At 50.9% G+C, this 27,866-nt stretch overlaps 9 protein-coding genes across 9 annotated transcripts; 4 read left to right on the top strand and 5 right to left on the bottom strand.

Moving 5' to 3' along the window:
• Positions 1 to 480: 480 nt before the first annotated feature.
• Positions 481 to 1,966, bottom strand: PFLUO_LOCUS2928 (uncharacterized protein; the record flags this gene model as incomplete). The annotated part of the gene is made up of 2 exons (XM_073780119.1): positions 481 to 1,379; positions 1,435 to 1,966. The coding sequence occupies 2 exons, from the start codon at positions 1,964 to 1,966 to the stop codon at positions 481 to 483; spliced, it is 1,431 nt and encodes a 476-aa protein (XP_073637006.1).
• Positions 1,967 to 2,883: 917 nt separating this feature from the next.
• PFLUO_LOCUS2929 (uncharacterized protein) lies at positions 2,884 to 3,774 on the bottom strand (the record flags this gene model as incomplete). Its single annotated transcript, XM_073780120.1, has 1 exon — positions 2,884 to 3,774. The coding sequence occupies one exon, from the start codon at positions 3,772 to 3,774 to the stop codon at positions 2,884 to 2,886; it is 891 nt and encodes a 296-aa protein (XP_073637007.1).
• A 919-nt stretch (positions 3,775 to 4,693) lies between these two features.
• On the bottom strand, positions 4,694 to 7,643 carry PFLUO_LOCUS2930 (uncharacterized protein; the record flags this gene model as incomplete). The annotated part of the gene is made up of 3 exons (XM_073780121.1): positions 4,694 to 4,921; positions 4,994 to 7,441; positions 7,638 to 7,643. The coding sequence occupies 3 exons, from the start codon at positions 7,641 to 7,643 to the stop codon at positions 4,694 to 4,696; spliced, it is 2,682 nt and encodes an 893-aa protein (XP_073637008.1).
• A 1,311-nt stretch (positions 7,644 to 8,954) lies between these two features.
• PFLUO_LOCUS2931 (uncharacterized protein) lies at positions 8,955 to 10,408 on the bottom strand (the record flags this gene model as incomplete). Its single annotated transcript, XM_073780123.1, has 4 exons — positions 8,955 to 8,979; positions 9,042 to 10,105; positions 10,183 to 10,286; positions 10,366 to 10,408. The coding sequence occupies 4 exons, from the start codon at positions 10,406 to 10,408 to the stop codon at positions 8,955 to 8,957; spliced, it is 1,236 nt and encodes a 411-aa protein (XP_073637009.1).
• Positions 10,409 to 11,080: 672 nt separating this feature from the next.
• On the top strand, positions 11,081 to 13,032 carry PFLUO_LOCUS2932 (ERMES complex Ca(2+)-binding regulatory GTPase gem1; the record flags this gene model as incomplete). Its single annotated transcript, XM_073780124.1, has 2 exons — positions 11,081 to 11,090; positions 11,141 to 13,032. The coding sequence occupies 2 exons, from the start codon at positions 11,081 to 11,083 to the stop codon at positions 13,030 to 13,032; spliced, it is 1,902 nt and encodes a 633-aa protein (XP_073637010.1).
• Positions 13,033 to 13,666: 634 nt separating this feature from the next.
• PFLUO_LOCUS2933 (uncharacterized protein) lies at positions 13,667 to 15,886 on the top strand (the record flags this gene model as incomplete). Its single annotated transcript, XM_073780125.1, has 7 exons — positions 13,667 to 13,671; positions 13,859 to 14,001; positions 14,065 to 14,998; positions 15,051 to 15,336; positions 15,399 to 15,590; positions 15,660 to 15,735; positions 15,801 to 15,886. 7 exons carry the CDS (start codon positions 13,667 to 13,669, stop codon positions 15,884 to 15,886), a joined length of 1,722 nt encoding a protein of 573 aa, XP_073637011.1.
• A 245-nt stretch (positions 15,887 to 16,131) lies between these two features.
• PFLUO_LOCUS2934 (uncharacterized protein) lies at positions 16,132 to 17,038 on the bottom strand (the record flags this gene model as incomplete). The annotated part of the gene is made up of 2 exons (XM_073780126.1): positions 16,132 to 16,206; positions 16,271 to 17,038. 2 exons carry the CDS (start codon positions 17,036 to 17,038, stop codon positions 16,132 to 16,134), a joined length of 843 nt encoding a protein of 280 aa, XP_073637012.1.
• A 1,835-nt stretch (positions 17,039 to 18,873) lies between these two features.
• PFLUO_LOCUS2935 (Tricalbin-2) lies at positions 18,874 to 19,641 on the top strand (the record flags this gene model as incomplete). The annotated part of the gene is made up of 1 exon (XM_073780127.1): positions 18,874 to 19,641. The coding sequence occupies one exon, from the start codon at positions 18,874 to 18,876 to the stop codon at positions 19,639 to 19,641; it is 768 nt and encodes a 255-aa protein (XP_073637013.1).
• A 502-nt stretch (positions 19,642 to 20,143) lies between these two features.
• Positions 20,144 to 21,825, top strand: PFLUO_LOCUS2936 (uncharacterized protein; the record flags this gene model as incomplete). The annotated part of the gene is made up of 3 exons (XM_073780128.1): positions 20,144 to 20,341; positions 20,391 to 21,367; positions 21,420 to 21,825. 3 exons carry the CDS (start codon positions 20,144 to 20,146, stop codon positions 21,823 to 21,825), a joined length of 1,581 nt encoding a protein of 526 aa, XP_073637014.1.
• Between the last annotated feature and the right edge of the window lie 6,041 nt (positions 21,826 to 27,866).

Raw genomic sequence — 27,866 nt, forward strand, 5'->3', positions numbered from 1 at the left:
ACTGATCCTTCTTCTCACTCCACGTGCCGATTAAACTCGGCTCTGCCCGTTGCTTTTTCAAGGACTGCAGCGGGCCTAACCCATTGCCCTGGGTCCACCCTATAGAGGTTAAATGCACATCGCATCTCCAACCTCGATGACTTCCATTTCCGCTATATACCAGTCACCATTATCGCAAGAAGAGCAGCATACGACGCTGAAAATCGATTTTGTCTTTTCCTTTTGAATAGATGTGACCAATCTCGACACGCAATGATATCGCCGTGATCTGCATATAACCCGCACAAGTACCCGTCCCACAACATACCAAGGAAACCAGACTATCCAATATTGAGCTAGGCGAAGAATAGACCTACGGACCATTAAGAATTACTTGTACCGTGAAAACATGAAATCATTAAATATAAACCTATCATATCTGAAGCAGAACTATGAAGGATAAGGGTGACTGATGCATCGCCATTTGGAAGATGTCCGGCATTACTGCGTAGGGCCGTCTAGTATGACCGGCTCGGCTCGCGGATACTCCAACTGGAGAGGCAAATCCGGGCGGGTATAGGTTGATGGGATCTCGCGAGGCCGCGCCCGACCACGGATTTTCAGCACTAATAGTCGGTCCCGTTGTAAATTGCGCCAGGGTATCTGAGGATTTGACAGAGCCATCCGGCTGCGGCGAACCCCAAAATAATGAGCGTACTCGTCGGCAACCTTTGACCAGGACATTCCCTTTAGTTTCAGGGCTTCTATGAAGTAGCCCGCTTCCGCGAACTCCTGTTTGGTGTGGTGCACCATCTGCCCTTTCTTGGAAACCCGGATTTGATGTGTACCCCGCTCAAAGTCTTCATTCTGTGATTCGCGGTAGTTGGAGTCGGAAGGCAGGACCGAGAATGAAGATTGGATCCTCATGTTCTCCTCCGGATATTCCAGTTTGGGCGCAATTGAAAATTCATCAGACACTGAGGATGCAGAGGATGCGGTAGCTGAGTGCTCGGTTGGTGCAAGGGGCCCGTTATTGGGAAATGAAGATGTCCGTAAGGAGTCGGTGTTCGTCATCTCAACATCAACATCACGAGGCACTGGACCCAGTGATCTGAGGACAGGAGACGTGCTGGGCCTTTTAGATCCTTCAGCACTGGTATTGCGGCTCTCGTCTTGCTCTATGGCATTCCTGGCACGCAGATTGGGTTGATAAGCGATCCGATATGGAATATCCCCTTGCGGATCAACTGATATCGAGTTCGCAGGCGAGGCATCTCGAGAAGCATTCGAGAGTTGGGCATTGGAAGTCTCGGGGGTCTCTATGGGGAGGCCCAGATGCTCAGAGACCATTCTGAAGCGCGCCTCTACCCCAGCTTCAGAACGCTTGAAGTTTTGATAACCTGTGATCATGAATGAGTATCAGAGGAACATGGTTTGACGTCAAGGATTACCTACATTCATCCATTTGCTTCATGGCGGCTCGCATCTCGAACAGCGTCTCGTACTCTGCCATGGCATCTTCCCTGAGGACTTTGGTCTGGCCGCCCAGAGGGTGTCGTGGTGAAAAGCGTAATTTGGCATGGTCGCATTCCAGAATCGTCACCGTCTGGCCTCGAAAGCGACAACGAAAGGTTCCATCATCCTGGCGCACAAACTCTTCCGGCCGCACTCCCCATATGAGGTCAAGCCAAGTGACATCTGCTTCGGTTCGAGCATCGTCAGTCCGCTTGTCGGTGACAGTGACAGACGGTTTGCGACCATCGAATAATCCTGTTGTGAAATCCTCTTCGATCTTGGAAGCATGGGATGTGTTGTTCTTGTGCAGTGCGAAGCTTTCCTCATGGTCGAGGGTGTTTTGATTGCTTTCGGAGATGCGGTTGATGATGCTGTTGATCTCCCGAAAGCAAGCTTGGAGGGCTTGAGCCGAGTACGGTGTATGGTTCTGACGACGAGTTGCGAAATTCAAGTACTCGATCCGTGACGCCATCTCAGATATGAATTTGGCAGTTTCGAAGAAGTCGCGAATGAGAGCAATCAAAGTCGAAGTCTTAGGGGGGTTCAGTGGTGGAGGGTGATCGGGTGGATCTCAACTAAGAGCAAGCAAAAAATGAAGTGCAAAGAGGAGTAGGGGAAAGTAAAGAGAAAAGGTAGAGCAGAAGGAAGAGAGGGTAGAAGTTGGATGTAGGTGCAATAAATAGAGTGGAAGGTGGTTGCAGATCAGTAGGTAGAGGGTCCGTGTGGTCTGAAGAAACTCGGGGGACGATAGCAGTGTAGCAGATCCAGTTGAGAGCGACCGAAGGGATCAGAACGGCAGGTAGATCCAGAGTGAGTGTAGTTTCATGGTTGGAGAGTAACTCCCTCTAGGGTGTAGTAGGGAAGGTAGAGGGCTCAGCCTAGGAGGACGGTTTGAAATCTCTGGAACCCCTACGCTGACTGATAAGTATAGTCCACCAACAACCTAGACAGTCGCAAACGCGAAGACAACAAAATCAATGACTCCCCACTCATCGCATTTTCATGTTTCGTTTGGACCGTCGAAATAAGGAACCATAAAACGAGACCCCTAGGTGGCGCATGGTCACGTGTAAGCCGGCTGATGTGTGTCCATTGGAAGGGGTCTGGGGCAGCCCAGCACGCGTTAGTAGATTGCAGGGATCATATATTTTCACATATAGTAATAACGCAATGGTTGTACCTTTCTTATAAGGGACCCGTCTCTTCTCATGTTCGATCAGTACAGGACTCCTATTATGGTAAAATGTACCCAAAGGCGTGAAGTAAAGCTCACTAGGATATCGTGGTGGCAGAGTCCGGCTGGCCCTTGCGAGTCTGAGATCTGGATCTAGACTCACCCAACATTCAATGCGCTTGAATTACATTATTTCTCAAGATTCCCCAGTGCCCCTAAAATATGACCTTTTCAAATGCCTCTTGCAGTCCTTTGGTCCCTAGCCACGCCTCCAGTGCCTGCATATCACCCCGATTCGCCCGTTGCCCACCTCTTTCTCCTAGCGAGTCTGTGATTTCCTCCATCCCCAAAAACACTCTCTGGATTCCTTCGGTCTCTCGAAATCTCTCGCTGACTTTTTTCTGGTGACTGGGGATATCGCCCCATGAATGTGTCTTGACGAAGCTCATATAGGCATCGATATGTCGCGACGCACCCTCGAGACACAATACCCCTGGCTTGCCCGCCAGCACAAAGCCAGTCAGCGAATATCCCGGCGCTAGGTTGACCATATCTTCCCTCTTTTTACGAGTGGACAAAGAAGGGAAGTAGAACCAGACTCGCACGATCGGCTCTCCGCAACTCGTATTTGGCCCAGTCTCTTTTGAACTCACGGCCTGAGACTGTTTATTTTCAAGAAATCGGCTGGCCTCTGTCTGGATGTATTCAAAGGCCTCTAAAGCATCGCCTTGCGGTATTGAGGCGGCGAGTCCAGCAACCTCGGCTTTGGACATCCAGTCTGGTTGTCGAAGTGCATAGCCTAATGGCGGTGGCTGTTCAATTGTCGCCGGATCTTCACATTGAAGGGGAATGGAAATGTTGACTTCAATCGTTTTGTCCCCGTCTGCAATTGGTAGGCTGACGATGAGAAATATACTTGAAGGGATTTTAGAAGGTGTGGAGGTCGGGTTCTGGCACCAGTCCCGAAGTGTCTCGACGCACTGCGTTGTGGATTCAGGGATTTCCAGCTCGCCTGGAGACGGGAACATCGCCGTTAGGAGGTCAATTGTGGACAATTGAGACTCCATGATGTCCGCTGGTAGAATGGATAGTTTGTTTGAGGCCATTGTGGAGACTAAATCTGCAGAAGTTGCAGATATCGAAGAACTTGCATAAAACTGAGGGCCGAATGATTTGTGGTCCTTGGGATAATCAGGAAAGTGTGGAAAGCTCTGGCAACGAGGGTGTGAACGCGTGGAAAATGGGCGTGCTAGATGAGCGTTTCTAGTGGATTATGCATGTATCATGGGATTTTTGGAAGATTGGAGTGGAAGAATTCGAGATTAATAAGAATGTCGGTTTGTTTTTAGGTGGGCGGGCACCCCGGAGGAAAATCCCACTACACAGTATTTTGGGTCCCCGCAACAAACATCATCATCACTGAATATGCTTCAATAGGGCCATTGATGGCCTTGCTATTAACATAACTAATACAAAACCATAAACAGATATACGACAGACGTCCTCATCGATTCATTTGTATAGTCAAGGATCCGAGTAGAATAAGAAGAAAAAAGAAGAAACTACAGGAGTGAACAAGCAAAACTGTATAGACAGTGTGTGTGATAGCGCGATTAATTAAGAGCAAAAATAAAGAAAACACCCGACGCTATGCGAAAGAAACAAAGGAAAGAAAAAGAAAAAGCAGATCAGGCCGCACGAGCAAAGGAAAGAAAATAAAGATGTGGTGGTAACCCATAGAAACTATCCATCCATCATGGTCCATCCTGACGAGATCCCGTTGACTGCTGGACAGGTCATATGAACTATAATAAAACAGATGAATGGAAGAGTAAAAGAGTTTGAGTTCAGGGGTGATGGATGGAAGGGAGAAGAGTGGGTTCAGTGTACATGTTCTAGGAGACAGAACAAAGAGGGAAAACGAAAGAAGGCATGGGTATTTCCGTGCGTAGAAAAGAAAGAAGAAAACAAAAGGCTCGAAAAAAAGATAGAAAAGGGTAAAAAGCGAGTGAAGATGCCTGAACTTCACCACATATCATCATCGTCGTCATCGTCAAGTTGGATATCATCGCCAAAAGACGAGTGTCCATACTGGTAATGTCCCGAACCATCATAAGCATTGCCGTTCTCATAGCCATGCTTGTTTCCCCCGGAGTGGTAGCGATTATGCGGATCATCATCATAGTCGTACATGGAAGGGTCGTCATATCCACCATCCCCATAATGCTGCTGGTGTTGTTGCTGCTCCTGTGCCTGCGGGGGGAAAAAAGAAACTCATTAGCATCATGGCTCTTCGTCGACGAGATCAGCATTGATTTCACTTACTTCTTGGTATCGCTGATATTGAAGGTACTCTTCTGGCTGCTGGTCCCTGGAGTTGGCTTGCCTCTGGGATCCACCGGAGGAGGCACCCATCATCTGCTGGGGATGCATCTGTTGGACCTTGGCCAGGTAGGAGTACATGAAGTTACTCAGCAACACCTGAGAGTAGAGTGCACGCCGAGGATTTGCAAGTTTGATATGTGCCATGCGGTAGATTGCTCGTTCCTCGAGAATCGAAAAGCGAGTCCAAGGGTAATCGACGTCTGCGTGTAGCTCGCGGGCCGGAGGATCGGGGGAAATGTTGCGCGAAGCACTCTTCTTGTGATGGCTCTCTCCATGCTTCCTTCGTCCACCACCGAAAATTGATGAGAAGATCCCATCCTTTTCCTTCTTGGCCTCTCCGGAAGCCCGTCTGGCTCCATCTTTGCGTCGCTCTTCCTCCAATTTCGGGTCGAGGCGATCAATGACAATGCTCTCGCGCCCGCGCTGGCTGTTGTCGATGGATGATTGCAATACATCCAGACGGGTATTGTCATGAGCCTTTTCGACATTTTTGGACTTCGACTTTCTATCATGGTCCTTGTCTTTGTCCTTGTCCTTCTTTTTATCCTTTTCCTCGTTGCCGAGCAGCCAGTGCCAGCTAGACTTGCGGCCACCTTCCGAGTCCTTCTTGTCCTTGGACTTCTTGCTCTCCGACTTGCGATCCTCGGGCTTGCGCTCTTCGGGCAGGGTAGGAATGAAAGAAAGACTGTCGGTTCGCGTACTGTTGCCAGGAATCATTTGCGGATTGTTGGCAAAGTCATTGAGCGAGGATGGGCTATCTTTGTTGGACTGGCGATTGGACAAAGATCGCTTGCTCAAGCTGGGTTCTTTCATTGTTGTAGCTTTGGGCATTGTGGGCGGCGCATCGCGTTCTGATACCCGGCTGCCTTGTGGGATTTGGCTGGCGGACGATCGATTGGGATCGACGGGGGGCGTTTCGACAATGGCGGGAACTTGTTGTTCCGACGGGGGGATATTCAACGTTGAGCGACCATTCGAGCTGAGGCGAGAGTGCCAGTTTCGTGTCTGGGAAGTGGCACTCGACCTGCCGTCCGAGTCCGATCGACCGAGAGTAACATCAGTCTGAGAGCTAGCAAGGGACATGTCGCTTTGCTCGTCTTGGGGTTTCTCGAGTATGGAATCAAATGTTGAACTTTGAGTGGATCCTGGAGCGTAAGCGGTGCTCCGCGATGAAGCAGATGGGGCCCGCGTTGGTAGGCTCGCATTGGAGGTGGGATCGGTTGAAACGCGAGTGAGTCCAAGTATTCGCGGCTCATCAGATGCAGCGACCATCGAGGCCATGGTATCTGAAGATTCCGAAGTCCTCCCCAGACGCTTGGAGTAAGGAGGCTTCTCGCCCTTTTTCAAGCTTCCCTTTCTGTACTGGGTGCGAGTCGACCGTCGTAGACTGTGGCCCGGGGGTGCCGGGGGTAGAATCGGCTTGTCTTCGTCGGCGGAGGAGATACTCGCATTCTGCATTCCTTGTACCAGCGAGTTCGACCCTTGTGGTTTTCCATCGTCCACTATCGCCTCCAGCTCCTGCAAATTGGGACTCAACATGCCCTCGCGCTTACGAGCCATCGAGCGCTGCCGGTCCAGTCGATCTGCACCATCCGTATAGCCCGACGAATCGTCAATTTCCCGGGATAGCATAGACCGCTTGCGGCGCAGACTACTCCCAGATCCCGAACGCTCTGGGCTCAGGGAGGAGAAATCACCCGATTTGCGCTTGATATGATCTGCCTTGCTTTCCAGAAACGTTTTGAATTCAGTTGGGGCCAGTTCTGGGTGTAAGCGGGCTGGCACCCAAAATAACCGAGACGCATCATTCTCATCGGCGGAGGGGGAGGGCGGTAGGGAGGGAACTGTAAAGTTGTTTCCAAAGCCAGGAAGATCTGGGTCCCCCGTGGCCGCCACATCCATAGACATGCGACGAATAGCAGCCAGATTGTTAAGTTCCTGGGCCACCGCCGCAGGATCGGATTCATAGTCGATATCGTTCAGAGGAAAGGAAGATGTGGCTGTCTCGGAGGGGGAACGAGGGCTATCGGGAGAACCGGGTTCGCTGTCCCGGTCATAGGACCGGCGTTGGATGATGGGTTGCGGGCGAAGGTGTCCATTTGACTGTTTCGGGCGCGCTTCCGCCGAATTTGGTGAAAGCAGGGACGGAGAGGGGGAGGAGGAGGGCTCTGAGCCCGCGCCCGTGGCTCGTGGGATGGTCGATATTGACTCGCCTAGTGGGGAGGCTATGTAGCTGAGACGCCTAGGGTCATTCCGATCGTAGTCATCGTCGTACATATGGCCGATTGCCTCCGTCACATGGTGGCTAGGGTCGCTGATTGACAGAGCTGGGGCGTGGCCTCTCCGCGTCGCATGTCCTCCACCGGCCTTAGGGGCGCTCGCGGAAGCCTAACGGATGGCAGATGAACATCAGTATTCCGTGAAACAGGCGTTAAAGGCCATGGGTCCAGGCCTGTGGGCAGATCACGACAGCCCTAGCCAAATGGGTGTGCCCGCGTGAGGACCCCGAGGCACGGGGCTGCAATCTCACCATGAAATCGGGTACCGGCAGAACAAAGAGGATGAAATGCAAAAAAGAACGCACCTGCATGGAAGCCAGCTGTCCAGGAACCAGCGATGACCGAAGAACCTAGGAAGGGCGACGGCTCGCTCGGAGAGGGAGGGGGAGGGGGAGGCTCGAGGAGGTCAATGTTACCACCTGGGGAAGCGAATGAAGAAGAAGTATCATCGAAGCGGAGAAGAAAAGAAGAGACCACAAGCGACCGACATTCGGCAGTTACCGTCGTGGGACGGTCATTCGAAGAAGCAAAGGATCAGGCGTGAATGCGAATGAAGAATAGAGGGAAGGAAAGAAGAGAAAGGAAGAATGATTGGTTTGGCGGGCGGTGTTAATCGGCGGTGGTGCTAAACTATTGCTGACTGACTGTTTATCCTATCCGTCCAACACTCGTTTGCGGCTACGGTTCCTCCCTCAGTGACCCGCTTCTGGACCACGTTGGACTGTCGGGTTTGAAAGATCGATTTCTCTAGATTCGACCGTGAACACCCACGGTAGTATGGATTCCAGTCCTATCGGACACCAGAGTATACAAGTGTGACCCCCCGTCCGTCCGCTCTGCCACGATCTGTACTCGAGTCGTGGCACCTCATCCATGCAGGTCGCAGCGAGGGGTCTGTTCGGTATTCCTTAGCCCTTCAGATCGAGGGCCACGACAGTTTTGCACGCCAAATGTATTCTATCCTGGCTCAGCTCGCCCAATTCAACTTGCTAATCGTCCTCCTTTGGCCCCCTGATGGATCTCCAGGTATTTTGAACGCACCCCGGATGGGGTACTAAGTACGACCGGCCTGCGCCCGGGCCCAGGACATGGGTCTAGGGCTCTCTGCCTCGGACCAACGAGCGCAGTGCTTTTGATATTGAAATGTGAACGCCCCCCCAGTGTCACTTGCTACGCTCCGGATGAAAAAGGCAGGGTCTTCTTGCAATTGGCTGGGGATCAGCCAATAAGGAGAAGCAATCGGCAGGCCGAATATGTAGTCCCGAACGGACACTACGAGAGAAAAAGGCTTGCAGTGCTTACAGTATTCAGGCAGAAGAAAAGTAAAAAGAAAGGATCTTCTAGGCTACAACAAAATGAGGAGAATCCCGCTTGCACGAAACCATCGTAGACCATACGAAAAGAGAGGATCCCAGAGCGAAAGAGGACCCGAGAATGAAAACAAGAACACCAACGCTCAAGACTATGAAACGGCACCCGACAGGGGCAGGAAGACGAGTCAAATCCGCATACACCCGGACAGATCCCCGGGCGTGGTTACGTCAATGGACGAGGCCTCAAATCAATGGGCTTCTCGCGATAATGCATTGTGCCGCATGAGCCAGCATGGAGCAGACATAGACCTAGGAGGAAGCATCGACATAGTTGCTGCAGGAATCCGGATTAGTGATATGGGTTGGATGGCAGCACACACATTATAGGTGTCTTACCTGGGGAAGATGCCGACGCGGTCGCCGATGCGGCCCGTCCACCAATCCTCGGCCTTTTCTGTTCGCTTCAAGATCGTGATGATCTCCCCCTTCTTGAACCCCAGATCACCCTCTTGGTCGGCATCAAACGTGTAGAGGGCCACGACTTGATCTGATCGCAACCCTTGCCCGGTCCGTTGGCCAAAGGCCGGCTTGGGGGCCGTTGGACGGGCAGGCTTGCGGTCTGAATACGAATAATCGTCATCGTATGGCCCGGTGTTGCTGCGGTTGCGGCCGTAGTTGTCTCCCCAGGTGTCGCCCTGAGGTGCCCGTGTCGTGTTCGAGCGAGCCAGACCCCCCGCGGGGCGATCGTAAACATCATCCGTCCAGGTGTTCGACCGGCTGGGTCGGTCACGGGAGGCATACTCATCATCGCCGTAAGTGTTGGAGCGGCCCCGTTGACCTTGGCCGTAGGCTGCGCCCCGGCGGCCCTCCCAGACAACATCGTCGTGGCTCGAGTCGTAGACTGGAATGTCGTTGTACATGGAGTCGCCATACACTCTCCCCGCACCGCTCTGGAAGGCCCGGGAGTTGAGGACGCGCATCAGGGCATCGGCTTGAGGTGGGGAGCGAATGGTGCCGGTCAACAGTTGGCTTGCCGAGACGCGACTACCATACATCTTCGCGTTGGCATCCTTGCGCTCGATCAGCATGCTACCCTCCAAACTGACACCGGCAAAGAGACCCTTGGTCTTGGAATAAGAGAACACCGCCGCCACTCCGCGTGTGCTGGCCGCTCCCGCGGCTTCCGCATTTCGGCCAATGGGTCCAGCAGCGAGCGAAACGTTTCCACCCAGTGTCAGCGTGCCAACCTGCGAGAATGTGCGAACAGCCGATGCGTCGTTAAGAATGAAGACGAAGTCGGTCAACTCAAACCCAATCTGTCCTCCAACACCCGCACCGCCGGTCGCGATCGCCGACGGAGCCGACCAGGAGCCATCGCCGAGGCGGGCGACAACGAGTCCAGAGCCGAATCGACCAGAGCCTATGAATCCGGCTTTGAGGACGGTGAGAATCGCAAGACCCTATGGAAGCGAGGGTTAGTTCGTTCGTTCCAGTGTGCATGCCGGGGAATGCAATCTGAGGACCACGTATGCCTCACCTTAGCATTAGCCAGAATCTCCGGTGGAATGACTTTATCAGGGCCAAATGCTTGCTTGGGGTCGATGAAGGATGCCAGGATCTTGGCTGCCTTTTTGCATTCACCTGTTGGGGGCGGCAAGAGACACGGTCAGCGCGGTTGCGGGGAAGCGGGCACGAGGGAAATGCAGGATATGTTACGTACTGTTCATCGACGCCGGCAGGGGGTTATGGATCCCGAAAGGCATCTTGGCGGGAGTGTCGGTGAAACGGGCAAAGACTCGACGAAGGAAGTAAGAAGAAGAAAGAGGAGGTTGAGGCTGACGACTTGCGACGGTTCAGCGTTAGTCAGTTAAGTGGATGGGGTGGATGGGGTGGATGGGGTGGGCCGGGCGACGGATGAGACGAACTCCGGTTGGAGGAGAGATGGAAGGTCAGGTCCAGGTCAGGTCCCGGTGTGTGAGAGGAAGTGCGAGCGGCGAAGATGTGACTACCTGTTCCTGACAACGGTGGTTCGCCCGAAGAGTGTTAGGAGAGAGAAGTTGGGGTGGCCGAGGCGAACGTGGCGGTGCAAACAAGTGCCGGAGAGGAAGAAGTATATCTTCTAGGCACCGCAGCAAAGCGTGATTCCGAGTGATAGTATTCGGACCAAGTAGTTAAATGTACCTAACACTGCCTACATTCCACTCTTGCACTTAACAACGCCAATTCCTTTGTAAGTAACCACCTAGCTAGTCATACGTTTGGACTGTGCTCCTGCGCCAGGAACGTTCACGTGGCCGTGGGCGCCTCAGGCACTGTCGCGTATCTCTCCCGCAGCCCGCGTCTCCTTCCAAAATACCTTGACTGACAACCCCCATAGTGACAATCGCAATGGTTGCATTATAGCCATCCTTGCTGCGATAGCATACACCTTGCTCATGGCAACAGGTATGCCCACCTCTCTCAATGCCTCCCCCTTCTTTGCTGACCCATCTCAGTCCGCATCTGCGTCTGCGGCGACGAAGGCACCGGCAAGTCCAGCCTGATCACCTCCCTGGTCAAGGGTGTCTTCGTCACCAACAAAATTCAGCCAGTCCTGCCCCAAATCACCATCCCTCCAACGATCGGAACCCCTGAAAATGTTACAACAACCACCGTCGTCGATACCTCGGCTCTGCCCCTGGAGCGCAACAACCTAGCCCGCGAGATTCGGAAATCCAACGTGATATTGCTGGTCTACTCCGATCACTATAGCTATGAACGCGTGGCACTCTTCTGGCTGCCGCATTTCCGGTCTCTGGGAGTGAATGTCCCCGTCGTCCTGTGCTCCAACAAGTCTGATCTTGCTGCGGAACACAGCGAGGCCCAGGTGATCGAGGATGAGATGCTGCCGCTGATGGCGGAATTCAAGGAGATCGATTCATGCATCCGCACGAGTGCCCGCGAGCACCGCAATGTCAACGAGGCTTTCTTCGTCTGCCAAAAGGCCGTCACCCATCCCATCGCGCCCCTATTTGACTCCAAGGAGGCCGCGCTCAAGCCCGCCGCCGTCGCAGCTCTGCAGCGCATCTTTTACCTCAGCGACAAGGATCGCGATGGTTATCTGTCGGATAAGGAGATCAAAGAGTTCCAAACACGGTGTTTCGGGAAGCCCCTGAGCGAGGAAGATCTGGTACACATCAAGGACACCATCCAGAAGAGCTACCCGGAATCGGTGTCCGAATCTGGGATTGACTGCCGGGGATTCATTTATTTGAACAAGATGTATGCAGAGAAGGGGCGCCATGAGACGGTGTGGATTATCCTGCGGGCCTTTCAATACACGGATAATCTCTCCTTGCAAGAGAGCTTTTTACATCCCCGCTTCGAGGTCCCGCCATTCGCCTCGGCTGAATTGTCGCCCGAAGGATATCGCTTCTTTGTGAATCTCTTCCTCTTGTCAGACAAGGACAACGATGGCGGGTTGAATAACGCCGAGCTCGCATCGTTGTTCGCTCCGACCCCGGGCTTGCCGGCGTCGTGGGCTGATGACTCCTTCCCATCCTCAACTGTGCGGAGCGAAGCCGGACATGTGACCCTCCAAGGCTGGCTGGCCCAGTGGAGCATGACGACTTTCATGTCGCCCAAGACCACGTTGGAATACCTGGCCTACCTGGGCTTCGAGCCTTCTGACCGAAGCAATCCATCTACCACCGCGGCACTCAAAGTGACCCGGCCACGCAAGAGGCGGCGGCGACCTGGCCGAGTCGGGCGAAATGTCGTGCAATGCCATGTCCTGGGCGCCTCTAGCTCGGGCAAGTCCGCCTTACTCGATGCTCTCCTGTCGCGCGGGTTCAGCACCACATACCACCCTACCATCCAACCACGCACGGCAGTGAACACCGTTGAACTGCCCGGTGGGAAGCAGTGCTACCTGATCATGGACGAACTCGGAGAACTGGAACCCGCCATCCTCGAGAACCAGGCCAAATTACTCGACCAATGCGATGTGATCGCCTACACCTACGACTCGTCCGACCCGGACTCCTTTGCATACATACCGGCCTTGCGGGCCAAGTATCCACATCTGGAGGAACTGCCCAGCGTCTTCATTGCTCTCAAAGCCGATTTGGACCGGACCACCCAGCGGGCGGAGTATCAGCCTCATGAGTACACGGCCATGCTGAACATGCCTAGCCCTCCGCTGCATGTCAGCGTGACGTGGAGTTCTATCCAGGAGGTCTTTGTGCATATTGCGGAGGCTGCCATGGAGCCCAGCACCGTCTTCCCGCGCAGTGAGGAGGATGTGGAGGGCAAGTGGATGGCGTGGGGGATTGCGCTGGGGGCCGTGGTGTGTGCTGGAGCCGCGGCAACGATGATCTGGCGACGAATGGGTGGGAGTGGGACGTGAGAAGGTTGTGTAGAATAGTTGATACTTAGCGCGTTACCTGGCCCTAAATTACCCCCTGTGAGATGTCATTGTTCCAATCCGAATAGCCCTAATCCATACCCCTTGTACCTGGTGGATCCTCCATTGTGCCCCGCAGACAGATACATACCGCCTTTGCCTCCCACGTTTTACCCCGGACCTCTTCTGCCTCTTCTTCCTCGTGCTGACAACCTTCTCCTCATCTGGCCTCCTCTCTTCTTATCTTCCTTACTCCTCCCCCATTTCCACGCTCTCCCTTCAGTCTCCCGCCCGCTATATATCTCCCCCATTCCCGCCCATCCCCAATCTCTCCCTCTTGCAGCCATTCCCGCCGATCCCGACCGCCTGGAGACTAGTGATCACCACAGCTCTCCCTGCATACGGCCTCAACCTTGAGTTTCGTTCCGTCCTAATCTCGACAATCTACCACCCCTGTCTCCTCGGTTTGTTCCTTTCGTGGGGGATTCTTATCACTCGTCCTGTGGAGTGAAGAACAGTCGAACCCGATCCCCCTTTGCACGTTGGGAATTGCCTGCCATCCCCAGTTGTCGTCCACAGCTCTGTACTTGTCCAGACTGAGATTGTATTGTCCTGCTATACCTTTGTATCTGCAGCCATGTTGTAAGTCTCTCTTCCTACAGATTCTCTCTCGTCATTTGCCACCTCCCCCTCTCCCCCCATCTCCGCTTCGGATGTCAGCTTCACTTCGGAAGTGTGGACCGAAGGTGGTCTTGAATACCGGCACCATGCGGAGATATTGTTGTGCCATATGACGGTTCGTTCGTTGGTGTGCTGACTCGCTCTCAAGTGTTCTACCGCCTCCCCCTCCCCGCTACACCGTCCCCATCGCTTATGCGGCGGGGGCGTCGAATGGCATGGCCGTGCCGGTCATCGAAACCAACAATACCATCTCCCACCCTGAAGCCGGTTGTCCGTTGCAGGTTGGTGAAGGTACGTTGCTGAGCCTAGGGGGATACATCGGGCTATAGCGTGGCTAAAATCGGATAATCGCAGGAACATACATTCTAAAGGATGATCTCCTTCTTGCAACACCGCCTCCGCACCCATCTGAAGCGCCAATTGTCAACCCAAACCCTCTTGCGACTGTCCCGAACCCTCCGACATCTGGTGTTAAGGTGTCTTTGGTCACCCTAGACGCGCGCAAGAGACCACCTACGTTCTTGACGACCAAGGTTACGGCACCGCAATTTGGCGATGGAAACTCTGCGCTTGCCCCGCCGCCAGCGAACTCGAAGGATGCGAAAAGGCGGAAGCCGAAGAACAATATCATTAAGAGCAGCTCCTCGTTCGTTTCGAGAGTCATTACTCACGAGACGTCGGCGAAGCGGCTGAGCGACCGTGACCCCAATGGTGTTTTTGCGTTTGCCAACATCAACCGCGCATTCCAATGGCTCGACCTCAGCGCCGCGCAGAAAGAGGAACATCTGACCAAAGTTCTCTTCACCAAGGCACATATGTTGTGTCACGACATCAACGACGTTACAAAGACTTCATCCCACTTGGACATCGTCATGGGTTCCTCCGCCGGCGATATCATCTGGTACGAGCCCATGTCGCAGAAATACGCTCGGATCAACAAGAATGGAGTGATCAACAACTCCCCTGTCACGCATATCAAATGGCTTCCTGGCTCTGAGCACTTGTTCATGGCGTCGCATGCAAACGGAGTGCTGGTGGTTTACGATAAGGAGAAAGAAGATGCCCTATTTGCATCCGAGGCTAGCACTCCGTCTGAGAAGGAGAGCGACCGACTACCTCTGGAGGTCCAGAAATCCGTCAACTCCAAAAACCAGAAGACCAACCCGGTCGCGCTGTGGAAACTGACTATTCATAAAATCGCCCAGTTTGCTTTCTCGCCGGATCAGAGGCACTTGGCCGTGGTTCTGGAAGACGGGTCGCTGCGTCTTATGGATTACTTGAAGGAAGAGTGAGTATTGTTCTTTGCTATCATCAAATTGTACTAATGTATGGCTACATAGGATGCTGGACATTTTCCGCAGCTATTATGGCGGTCTGATTTGCGTTTGCTGGTCTCCTGATGGCAAGTATATCGTGACTGGCGGTCAAGATGATCTGGTAACCATCTGGTCTTTCCCCGAGCGCAAGATAGTTGCTCGATGCCAAGGCCACAATTCCTTTGTTTCAGCCGTTGCATTTGATCCATGGCGCTGTGACCAGCGGACCTACCGATTCGGGAGTGTGGGAGATGACTGCAGACTGCTCCTCTGGGATTTCAGCGTCGGCATGCTCCACCGTCCTCGCGCAGTACGTTTCCCGCTTGTTTTCTATCTGCAAGTCAAAGCTAAAGATTTTTCCATCTTCACCAGACAACTGCTCGTCAGCGGGGTAGTATTGCCGCGCCCAGCTTACAGCCTGCTAGCCGCCATCGCGCAGACAGCGGCGACGGTACTCGCCTTAGGTCAGATTCTGAGAAAACCGAAAAATCCAACGGCACTATTGAGCAGACTAGCCACCCCATCGAACCAAGAGCGCGGACTGCTCTGCTGCCCCCTATCATGGTGAGTCTCGTCACTAGTGGCCTGGACTCGAAAATATTCGGAAAAGCCTCACGCTAACAATGTCTTTAGTCCAAAGTTGTCGGCCAAGACCCTACTTGCTGGTTGGGCTTTCAGAAGGATTGTATTATGACCTCTTCTCTTGAAGGTATGTGTGCAATAGTTTATCGCACTTCGTTTCGTTCAACTACTGATACTTCAAAACTACCGCAGGCCATATCCGTACTTGGGACCGGCCACTGGACAGCGTCATCAACTTTGACCGTCCCTCATCCCTGGTCGGTAGCAAGAAGATGTGAAGGATGATTATAACCCGACTCAACGCCCTCTATATCGCTATTCTCATGAGTGACTTTACGACCTTGCTTGTGGCGTGGAATTCTCAAGCGTGTTTTTTGCTTCCTTTTTCTCTCTCTCTGAATACTTTGTATCACAGTCTCCTTTTGCCTTTCAGATACCCTGATTAAATACCAGTTAACCTATACCTATCCCCTGGGATCTTTCTCTGCAATCAATAACCTGTCGAAGTATCGTGCGTAGCTACCTAAAGCTTCGCAACCCCAGCACCCTCCTCCACATCAAACTCAGTCGTACACAGCAAGAATGTATCCCTCAGAGCCTGAATCCAATATTATGGTTAGCAACACATCCCATGATTACACATCCAAGGAAAGCCAACTCACCGACAAGCGATACTTCTCATTAATACCCTGGTAATCCTCCCCAGCAAGCATATCACAAAAATGCTTAATGGACGGATAATGCACGATAGAAACCTCATTCCACCACTCCGTCTCGGGGCGCTGGGTTTTGTCTCCCCTCGAATCGGTCACTCCTGATGACGACGAAGAGTTCACCACAGCACCAACAAGTTTCGCGCTTCCGCCTCGCTTACCCGCGACAGGGATAAACGCCTGTCCGTATTGGTAATAGCTTTCCTTCCCATTGGGATGGTGGAATTGCAACAGATTCAACATGGTCACCGGGCCAGAATGTGTTTTCGAGAGCCTGGCCATGAATTCCAGGAGATCCGGTGACACTTCGAGGTTTTGCGCGGTGGAGCTTGTTCCCTCGTCGCGAAGAATCTTGTCGAGCGACCCTGTGAGAGAGGCTGAAGGTGCGGAACGCTTTAGGTCTGCGTCGCGGGCGGGGTAGGTTGATAGGAGGCGTGAAGGGATCCCCGTTGAGATTTTGTACTCATTTTTGATCCAGCTGTGTAAAGTGGACGGGATGGGGTTGGTGGTGTCAGAGGCACATTTGAGAAGGACCATTAGGTCCCATGGTGTCTTTGTGAGGGGGTCGTTGTCTAGGGCTGTTGGGTGGATGACCACATGCCGCGGGCGGGATGCGAGAATGACCTCTAGATTCGGGGATTGCTTGAGCTGTTGGACGAAGGGTTGGAGGTTGGCGGCGGAGGTCAGGGTGAGGAGGTGGAGCGTTAGAACGGGCATTGTGTATTTGGACTCTTGGTGATTGGAATCAATATGAAATTGAAGGAAGAGGGAGGCGATGAGAAATTGAATGTGACGATTTGTCGGTGCGGAGAGGTCGGGGATGCAGCCAGGCGATTGCCGAGGTTCAAGTAGAGTTGGTTATTGAGCAACTCCAATGTACTTTCAGCGAATTCCTCGGCACTTCCAACTACATACCCATCTAGATATTTACGCCGATCAGAAAGTCTGCATAGCGCCTAACAAGTGCTGGAGGATGCTACATTAGAGTAATAGAATTCATCGTCATCATCATCATTTACTTCACCTCACCAACACCTCCCTATATAGAGGATGATGTTTGATCGGTAGATTGACATCATTTGAACCCCTCTTTTTTTTTTTTTTTTTTTTCTTTTTTCTGCCATATCAACACTTTTCCAGCAGTGGAAACAGCCAGGAATTTCAGTTTGGCTGTCTATAGAGTCACTATACGCTACTTAGAAGCCTTCTAATCAATTAGGCCTCGGTATAGCTAGTATACATAACCATAAGAGCTTCGTCGATCATGATCGTCTACAAATGATGTATTACTACTCATCTTGACTACGACTTGATTTTCCATGTCTGGCTACAGCTCTTGGATATCTGATGCACGAACGAAAACCTTACTCCTAGCCGGCTCGTCCCCGGCATCGTCTGACGCCCGAATACCCCCCAAGGTCGTACGTCGAGCTGTCTCTTCCTCCCATCTTCGCTTTGCCAGTAATGCCATGACCAGCTAGTCTAGCTAGTCTATGTTTGAGAGTTTTTCCGGAGTATCCCTGTCAGTTGGACCTGTATTGCTTCTTATGTAGATTACTTAGTACTTTCAAGTTTGTATTCGCTTGTAAATTCAATACATCTGACACCTCCGTACCCTACCTCCAAAACAGCCACCCGAGGGAGGATCTTAACAATCAATCACTGGTAGTCTGGCGGTCTATTCCTACCATTTGTGGACAGATGTTAATGCTGAACTTAGTGGCGATGGTGGGCTCGTGCCTCCACGTCCCGCTTGTCCTACCTTAGCCTCCAATCTTAGCCCCAACCCCAACATAGCCTGAAGAGTCGAACGTGCGCTATTGACCCTAGACGTAAGCGAGGCTAGCTCTGGATTAATCCTCTGATTTTTCTTTTATCTGCGTTCCTCGATCGACCTCATCTTCCCTTAGTCGTTTTACTACTCTAAAGCACCTACCCAAACCATGTCTCACAACTCCACATGTGGAGTTCTCGATTGTTCAGATAGCCCCCTCTCTATCACGGGAAACGTGTTCGGAATCTTCACACTAGCCTACGCTATTTTGATCACATTCGTCTATCGCGCAAAAGACGTAGCCACCGCAAAAGACGAAAAGAAGAATTTCAATGAGCGGGCGCGGAGGGCGCAAAATTCACTTGTAGATGCGCAGGAGCGACTTAAAGCGTTATTTTCGATGCTTCAAGTGCCTATAAGCCAAGAGATTGAAATGCTGCTAGCTGATGCGGAGAGTTGGCATTTGAAGTATCGAGAGAGGTTTTTTAGTGGAAAGTTTGTAGATGGGATGCCGATAACTAAAGAAACTGCCTACCTCATTGGGAAGGACGAACTAAATAGGGTTTTTGAAGGGATGGTGCAAACTAAGGTTACCCTCGATGGCACATATCATGTCCTTCTGAATAGGTATGGCGCCGCGGGAAAAAGCTACTTCACTTGTATTGAATCTGACATCTATGTCTTTAGCATTATTATCGATGAGATTCGAAAACAGAAGGTAGCGTCTGAGGTACATTCTCGTGTGGCATCGAAACAAATTGCCATGCTAAGCCAGGTAATGAGTGCTCTTGACCTAGAGGTACCTGCAGACTCAACAGAAGAGCCCGACGCCCCAGCCAAAGATGGTCTAATTGCCATGATCGATATGTATCTACGATATTCAAAGCAGACCAAGCACGGAGCGTCACCGCCGACGCACAGGATTACTTCGGAAGAAGTGATCAGTCTACCACCACTGCCAACGCACAGTAGAACTCCTATGCAAGTCACCGATGCCCCTCTTTTTGACAATTGGCAACGATCTGATCCAACTACGACTCCTGGCTCTGACAACTGGCAACCATTTGATCGAGGTACCTATAATCCTGATACTGGTACTTGGAGCACCATTGGTTCAACTTTCAGGACTAATAACGAAAAAGGCACCGCGAACATCACCATCGTCTCGGCATCCGGGTTCCCCTCCTCTGCCAACGTGCGCGTCCACGTCCTCGTCCAGGGCGCCAAGGGCGCAAAGCGAGCCCACAAGACAAAAGCCCACAAAGCCAGCGGCGACAGCCCCATCTCCTACAACGAGTCCTTCCGCATACCGGGCACAACCGCCGATGCATCGTACCAGATCCGCGTCGTGGACCACTCAGCCTTCAGATCGGACGACACCCTCGGCGTGGCGATGTTCTTCGTTAGTGACCAGGGTTCCGTGGCGGATCAGGACAAGCCCGTTCCTGTTGGTGAGGGTACAGTGACTATTCGGAGCAGCTTTAACGCGCCAGAAGGGAGTCTGCGGCCTACTTCTTTGCACTCTACGAATAGTGATGCGGTCTAAGTGGCATCCTGATCACCTGATCTAATCCATGAATCCAGGCGCACAGTGCAATTTCCACAGTCCGGCAGTTTTTTCCGCTTTCTGGCCCTATAAATGCAGACATAATAGCTAGACAGAATACCATCGTTTTCATCATTACCAAATCGGATTACCTGGTAGAATTACTAGTGAAAACGCTTATTCCGCACTTCAACACCTTTTCGTCGCTCTCGTGCTCCAGAAACGGTTAGCGCTTACTCCAACTCCAAAATCTGTGTCACAGCTATCGCGCGCTAAGATTGTATCGATCAAGGCGGGGGATGTTGGGGACCTTTATCTGTGAATCAAGAGGCCCATCTCCGATACGGGGGCATTTCACGGCAGCTTTGCTACCTACCTAATTCGGTCACCCTTAGCGGGGAGCCGCGTTTATGGCATTTGCTCTATAAAAGCAGTCTGCAGCAGTAGATTCAAGCTTCATCACTGCACGAACATACTACATTCAAGACGCTAAGTGCTAACGATGGCACATATAGGAAATGAAATGCCACCATCTGAGGAAATGCCACCATCTGTTCCAGCCGGTGATGGCAAGCAGCATGCAAGCAAGACCTCTCCCCTAAATGAGGACTTTGAGAAGCTTGTCCACGAAACGTTGGACAAATGGCATATTCAAGGCGTCGCCGTTGCGGTCATTGACGGAGATGAGACCTGGGCTGAGGTAATCTCATCCCTGCATAAATTTTGCGCCTTCACTAAGAAACTAATAGGGATATGGAATCGCAGCCTTGCCAGATGTCCCCGTCCGCCCTTCGACCTTGTTCTACACCGGCAGCACGACCAAATCCTTCACTGCCGCGGCGGCTTCTTTGCTGGTAGACGACGACGAGAAATATCCCAATATCAAATGGACCACCCCGATGAGCCAGCTTATTCGCGATGACTTTGTCCTGCCCGACGAATATGCAACCGCTCGCGTTACCTTGGAGGACGCGCTCTCAAATCGAACCGGTCTGTCAGGCCACGAGATGACATTGGGTCGTCCGGGTACTATACGAGATTACGTCCGAACTCTGCGTCATTTCAAAATGAGCAAAGAGATTAGAACCACCTGGCAGTATTGCAATGGTTTGTTTGTTGCTGTCGGACATATGATAGAGGTTGCTACGGGGGAATGGCTAGGCGACTTTCTGCGAAAACGTATTTGGGAGCCCCTGGATATGAAGTCGACCTTTTGGTCACTTGAGGATGCACAAAAGTATGCTGCGTCCAGCGATAATGACGCCATAGTCGCAATACCATATTCATGGGATGAAGCGACCTCGCAGACAAAAGAGATTCCTTATTTCGACGGTGTGTTAGGCGGTGCTGGTGCTGTTATTTCTAGTGTCCTTGATTACGCCAAGTACATCCGATCGATGATGCGACAGTCTGGTCCGCTGTCAAAAGCAGGATATGAGGCCATGCTTCAGCCGCGTTCGTTCTGTCCGCAAATGCTGCCCCAGCTCAAGAAGCAGATGATGTATTCATTGGGCTGGATGTTGACTACATATCATAAAGAAGATGTCATGCTGCATCCGGGAGGCCTGGAAGGCATGACTGCAACTATGATTTATTTCCCGGAACGCGACTGGGGTGTTCTCGTCTTTTGTAATGCAGATGGCCCAGGACGCGAAACGCTAGCGTGGCATCTTATTGATGAGATGCTGAATGTGCCGCAGAGCGAGCGTATGGATCTGTTTGATGTGTCAGTTTGATTCCATATTAAACTCTGAGATCTTTAAACTAATGCTTTCTAGAACCCAGAAAAAGCTGGCCAAGCGGAAAGAGCACAACTCGATGGCCCAGCAACGCCTGTACCCATCTGTCCCTTCTCCGCCTCGACCTCTCTCCCTCCCATTAGCAGACTATGCTGGTGTATATATACACCCCGCTTATCCAGACTTCGTCATCAGCGTGACATCCAATGAAGAACTGCGTGTCGATGTGACAGGATCATTCCCTATCCGAGTGTACTTGACGCACGTCACTGCTGAATTCTTCCTTGCGGAGATTTTTTTCTTCAGACATGCTCAGATCGGCGATGCCGTTGTCAAGGCTGAATTTCAACTCGATGCCGAAGGAAAGGTGGCTAGGTTTGGTGCTGCTGTTGATTCTGATTATATGCCGGATACTTTGATTTGGTTTGGGCGTTCGCCTCAATAGAATGAGGAACATTATTCTATTCTTTGGTTTCTATGATATTATTGAACGACATTTAAACATCGGTTATATCCAGAATGACAGGTCGTCCGCCTTGTGCAGGTCGCGACTCGAGGACGAATATTTGTCCAGTAGGTTGCTTTTCTGATCAGCCATGTCGCAAAGAACTATCAAGGCTTGATACTCAAATTAACTTGTATCCCTTAAAAGTGAATACTGTCGCCCAAGAGGTGTTCGGCGGCAATGGGACTGTCCCATTTTCCATACGATGCGATTGTGGCCGTATTTCCCATTGTGTAGGTACTACGCAACTTGGATGGATGTGTATTTTACTGAAGAACATGCATCAGATTTCAAGCATTGAGATACATCTGGACTATTATTTCCCAAGCAAGCTGCATTAATTATTCTGAGTTTATCTTGTCGCTATCGGGCACCCAATGTGGAAGGACCCGATCTCGTCTTGGCGCTAAGGTTAGACTTAGATCGGGCTAGCCACGTAGGGCGAAGAAAAGCGACAGTTCCTATGTGTTTGCTGATAATTGGTATCAAGATACAAAGTTTGATGATACCGGATTAATAAATGTTCACGAAGTCGATTATCATACTGGCTGTTGTCATTCTGCGGTAGTTGGTCGTCAGCTAATCGAAGCTATTGATATCACGTCGGCTTGCATCGGCAATTTTTCTCCAAGATAGAAGTCGGAGTAAACTTGTTTGGGCTTGCAGAATTCGCCAGAAACAAGTATTCGAATTTAGAAGTTAAGAGTTCTCCGCTGCAGTAGCCTTCTCATCCTGGCCTACGTGCACCTTCTCCTTCAATGCATCTACCGCACCAGTCTTCCCAATAACAACACCCTTGTAATCTCTGCTGTCGTCGACCTCCCTGATATTCTGGTCCTGAATGAACAAAGAGATGACAAGCGCAACACTAACTAGAACCAAACCTGCAAGTATCATAGTACGGAAAACGCTGGTGTATGACTCGTTGATGGCATCGCGGGTTAATGTTCCCCATGCATATGACATTGCGACGACAACAGAACCTTCGATGTCGGCTGCGGCACCGACAGAATCGGCAGGCAAATTGGCGCGAAGTTTGCGAGGCAGTAAAGCTTTGATAGTGCTTTGTTAGCGTGTTATTCTCTGCTTCTAGGATTATGGCGGTGTTACTTGACCAGATTCCTCCAGCAGCTGCTGAACCAATGGCATTGCCAACTCCGACAGCCGTGGTGTACAACGCCGTTCCAGTTGCCATTTCTATACAACAACATTAGTAAACACCATGTTTTCTTAACTTCAGGACGGATCGTGTTCACCAGCCTGGCTGACAGAAGCTTGAATTCCAAATTGGGTAGTCGCAATGATGCCCGCTCCAAGCCCCGCGATCAATTGCGAAACAACGAGTTGGGGCATCTGTCCATGACCATTTATATATTTATAACTCAAACCCATTCCAAGGACAAGTGCTGTGTATCCAGATACAACAATCCACTTGTATCTTTTCACATATTTGACCAAGATCCCCGACCCGAACTGCCCTACCGATCCAGCAAAGGGGATCAGCATATAGATGTTCGTAGCTGCGTTCACTGACAAGTCGGCTGCGACCATTTCGTAATAGAGAAGGTAGCTTTGGAGGAGATAGAGACCGATGTAATTAATTAGCAGAGCTATTGCTCGTTAGTCTATATATATCTCCACATGATTGCGGTGAAGGGGAGGGGGGGGAGGCATACCCAACAACCCAAAAATGACAGTCCGGCTTTTGAAAATAGTCTTTGGAAAAACCGGCCAGCGAGCCCATTTTGTTTCCCATACGACAAGCCCAATTAAAAAGACACCACCAACAACGAGCTCCGCAATTGTATGGCCAGCCTTCCAGGTATTTGTATCCAACGACGCGAGCGATATTGGTATCAACAGCAGTGAAAGTCCAGCCGCTAGCAAAAGTAAGCCGAGAGGATCAAGTTGGATGAAATTTTGGAGGTGGTTTATGGGCTTGTAAGTGCCTTCGGCTTTTCGGAGCTTGGTGCCCTTTCTCTTGTTGACGTATAGGGAAACTAAGAGAGGGAGTGCAAGTGTGGGGACAATAATTGCGAAAATTCCAAAGCCCCATCTCCATGTGATTTTGGTAATTCCTGATGCGACCGGTCCTGCAATCTGATCCAGAGTATTAAATTAAATGATCAAGACCTATCTATCATTCTCCCGGAGGTGGGACTTACCCAACATGTTATGATTGAAGGGGTAAGTGGAATTGCGCTAAAGAGGGCACGATTGTACATGTCGCTAGTATCTAAAGGTTGAGGATGTCAGTGGTCGAGGCCAAAGGAAGCGTGTGAGATGCGAGTCACGTACCGCCGGCTAAGATCTGAAGCATCAACGTGATTCCTATATAACCGAACGCCCAAAAGACTTGGGCTCCAGCATAGACGCTAACAGTCTTTGAGGACGCTGCCATGATCTCTCCGATAGTTATGAGTACCACGGAGAACGAAAACATCTCAAATCGCCTGGAAATACTTCAGTGTGATTCGAAGAGAAATACTGGTTGAGTATTTACTAAGCCGTATACATCTGCAAGCCTTGCGAGAGGCTGCAAAGCGACCGACGATACCACAGCCTGCACCACAGTGATAGTGCCCAGTAGTGGAGCAGACGCGAAACTGCTCGTAGCATACGAGGTAAACGAGGCCGATGTTTGGTTGTTCAAATTGGTGGCGAAACTCATCAGCAATGCTGATATCCATATAACGATAAGACTTTTCAGATTCCAGCTGCGCTGAATGCCGTCTAGATCAGCCAGTCCAGCAACTTTGTTCGTTTCCCCTGTCGCGTGCTTGACACCAGCCATAGAGACGCTTTCGACATCAGCGACGTCTACGGGGGGGTCTTTCTGGTCAGTCTCTTGAGCCATCTTGCAGGAAAGGCAGTTCGTCAACGAAAACAGGTGGATTGCGATGAATTAACTCAAACAAAGGCCTTCAGCATGGCGGACTCAAGCCTCTCTCTATATCCATTGCCCAAACTCTCGCGTTATCTGGAGCTGGTGGAAAAGTTGAATCTAGACTATCGGTTCTCCAAGTGTGGGGGCTTGATGGCTTTAAGCTATTCCTGTCCATCTGACGCGGTGGTCGCTCTCCTATACCGCTTTCGGCTAGCAGGTCCGACGAGCATAAAACATCGCAAGTCAGTTGACTTACTACTGTACAATGCAGCTAGTTCGTCTGCCAACTATCTTCAGAGTGGATCTGCTCAGTCTCTCGGGTTGTCGATAATCAACTCACGCGTGGTTGGTAGGACCACAGAAATGGCACAGAAAATGCCAGGAAGAAGTGAGTTTGCCCGAGTCTATCCTGTGCTCCGCAGAAAATTATCCTGTCTAGGCCGGAGGAATTTAACACTGTACTCTCAGATTTACGATTATCCCCTCGTTCTGTTGGCTGAAGGCAATCTAAAGCCTGGTGGAGAATCGCGTTCCTTTGGCTCGGCAGAATTGTATGTCCGTGATCCGACAAGATAAACAACCCGGAATAGTTCATCTAATCAAACTTCTTTTTCCATCAAATTTGTTCCTATGTATTCTCTTTCTCTCTTTCTCCCTCCTAATAATTATGGATATCCTCTCACTATCTAATTGTGAGACGGTTGAGTAGAACGAAGCTCTTCTGTTCGAATTCTAGACGACACTCGAAGAGACCCGGCAGCAGACCCAATGTCAATTTCCCCTAATTTACTGTTGAGAATAATATTCTTATGCCTTACATTGGGGATCCAATATCGATAGAAGTCTTGCATGGTTTATCTAACGAGGAGAGGCTATTCCAATGCACCTTTTAAAGTCCCAGAGAGCAATTCACCGTCTCAATACTGGCTAATTGATCGACGTTGGAACATTTATCCTACCTGACCGTGATCACGTAGGCAGTTAATCTTCATCAAAAATAAATGATGGCCATTGAAGAACAAACGCAAAGAAGCCGGAGCAGCATATATGTCAACCAGAGGGCATATTGCGGACATTGACTGGTCTGTCAAAAAGCAAATCAACCTCTATGATTCTACAATCAAACTTTAAAAGCCAGGCTTATCCTATAATTCATCTAGGATAAAAAAGGCCGAAGCAAAACATAGAAAAGAGAACGTGTATGCATGTACATGTTGAAGCTGCATAAATCAGGCACCGACTGGGCAGGCGTCGACTGGGATTGCGCCCCCACTCTTATCTGATAGGGGGATTTTCTTATCAGCCAAGGCTCTAAGGCTCCCACGCTAGTGGTACCCCATATTCCCCCAAGCTCCTTCCGTTTCATTGTCTCGTTCATCTCCCACCACCCGATAAAAGTGACTACCATGAACACACAACAACAACCTCCACGCAAGCAGATGAAGACTGGCATCACGCGAGTGCGCACTGGCTGTTATACGTGTCGTCGACGCAAAGTAAAGGTAGGAACGAGTGCGAATTTCTGTCATGCTAATGCATGCATACGCTGACCCATAGACCCTGTAGTGCGATGAAGCAAAGCCGGAATGTCTCGCTTGCAGCCAGCTTGGCCTTCACTGCGAAGGCTACGCCCTACGATACAAATTCTGTGACCCCCAAACATTGAATCCTATCCAGTGGGCGATAGAGACAGGCTCTCCGCAACGATCGCCGACGGAATCCGAAACTTCTAACCAGATCACATATTCAACCAGTCTACAGTCGAACATAGACAGTGGGATTGGCTTTCCTTCAACAATAGCCGATAACAGCGAGTCGCCAGCGGCCGGTCTGTCTGAAGCCAGCTCGCAAAATCAATCTAGCGCGAACTTTCAGTTATCTCCTTTTTATGGCGCTTTTGACCATACGGGTGTCCATTCGCATATTCTTGGAGGTAGAATGGCTCTATCACCTCACACAACCGACTCTTCTTCTTCGGACGACACAGCTAGCCCTAGAGATTATGAAGACACATCACGCATGTCAGCCATGCCCAGCTTTAGCGATCCCACTTCTCAGCCTTCTATCCTCACTCATATGAACAACCCTTCAGGCCTCAGCGATTATTATTTTTCTTCATGGCACAACAGCATAGTGCCTCTGCTGCCCCCGGTTTTTCGCGACATCACTACTGAAATGCCCGACTTCCAGCCTCTGCAAAACGCAGTCCTAGCAATTTCAGCTTCATACGTAGCTCATGTCGAGTCTCGGATTGTTCGTACAGCCCACCCAAGCAGGAAATCATATTATTGACAAATTTTTGTTGTCACACCACGAGGAGATCAAGTCCCAACCTACAGGACGAAAAGTATTTTCTACTTGGATGAATCTGCGTTCTCAGTTTGTGAATCGCTATCTTGGCAGCTACATACCCTCGATGTCTACTCAAAAAATCGACACGTTCCCCCTGAACCGCATGATAGTCGATGAAGGATCGCACCACGATTCCATAATGATCATGATGTGTGAGGGTAAAATGTTGAGCCGAAAGATAATCCTCGACTGGTGTGTGACACGAGGGGAGGCTCGCGGGAAGCACCCTCCACTAGAAAAAATACTTTCGCAGATGTCACTCCTCAAGTCGCGCAAGGATTCCCCGTCACAACTGGCTGCTATCGATGATTCCTATAGGAAGTCTTTACTCACACATCGGGCGAAATTAGATGAGTGGCACTCTGCGCTCGATATATCTGAGCTCCCAGTTGAAAGTTACGTGTCTCAGCGACAATATTCAACAACAGATCTCGAAATACTTGAGATACTTCCTTTAAAATTCCACACCTTTGAAGCCGCAATGAACTATGCTCACTACGCTCACACCCAAATGCTCTGTGCCCAAGACGTGATCGATCAACTTCAAAATCCGAAATTCGTTGTGCCTCTCGAGGATGCGGAGAAGTCGGATCTGTATCAGAGCGATTTTAAGATGCAGGTTGCTGTCTGTGGGAAGGATATGCATACGGGGAAGTTGTATAATGAGACTGTTGGGATACCAGAGATGTCAAGCTGCTATTTATAGTGGTATGTTTTCTAATGCACATGGTGTACACGGTGT

This window comes from Penicillium psychrofluorescens (genome assembly GCF_964197705.1).
Source record: "Penicillium psychrofluorescens genome assembly, chromosome: 2".
In the NCBI taxonomy this organism is placed as follows: Eukaryota; Fungi; Ascomycota; class Eurotiomycetes; order Eurotiales; family Aspergillaceae; genus Penicillium; species Penicillium psychrofluorescens.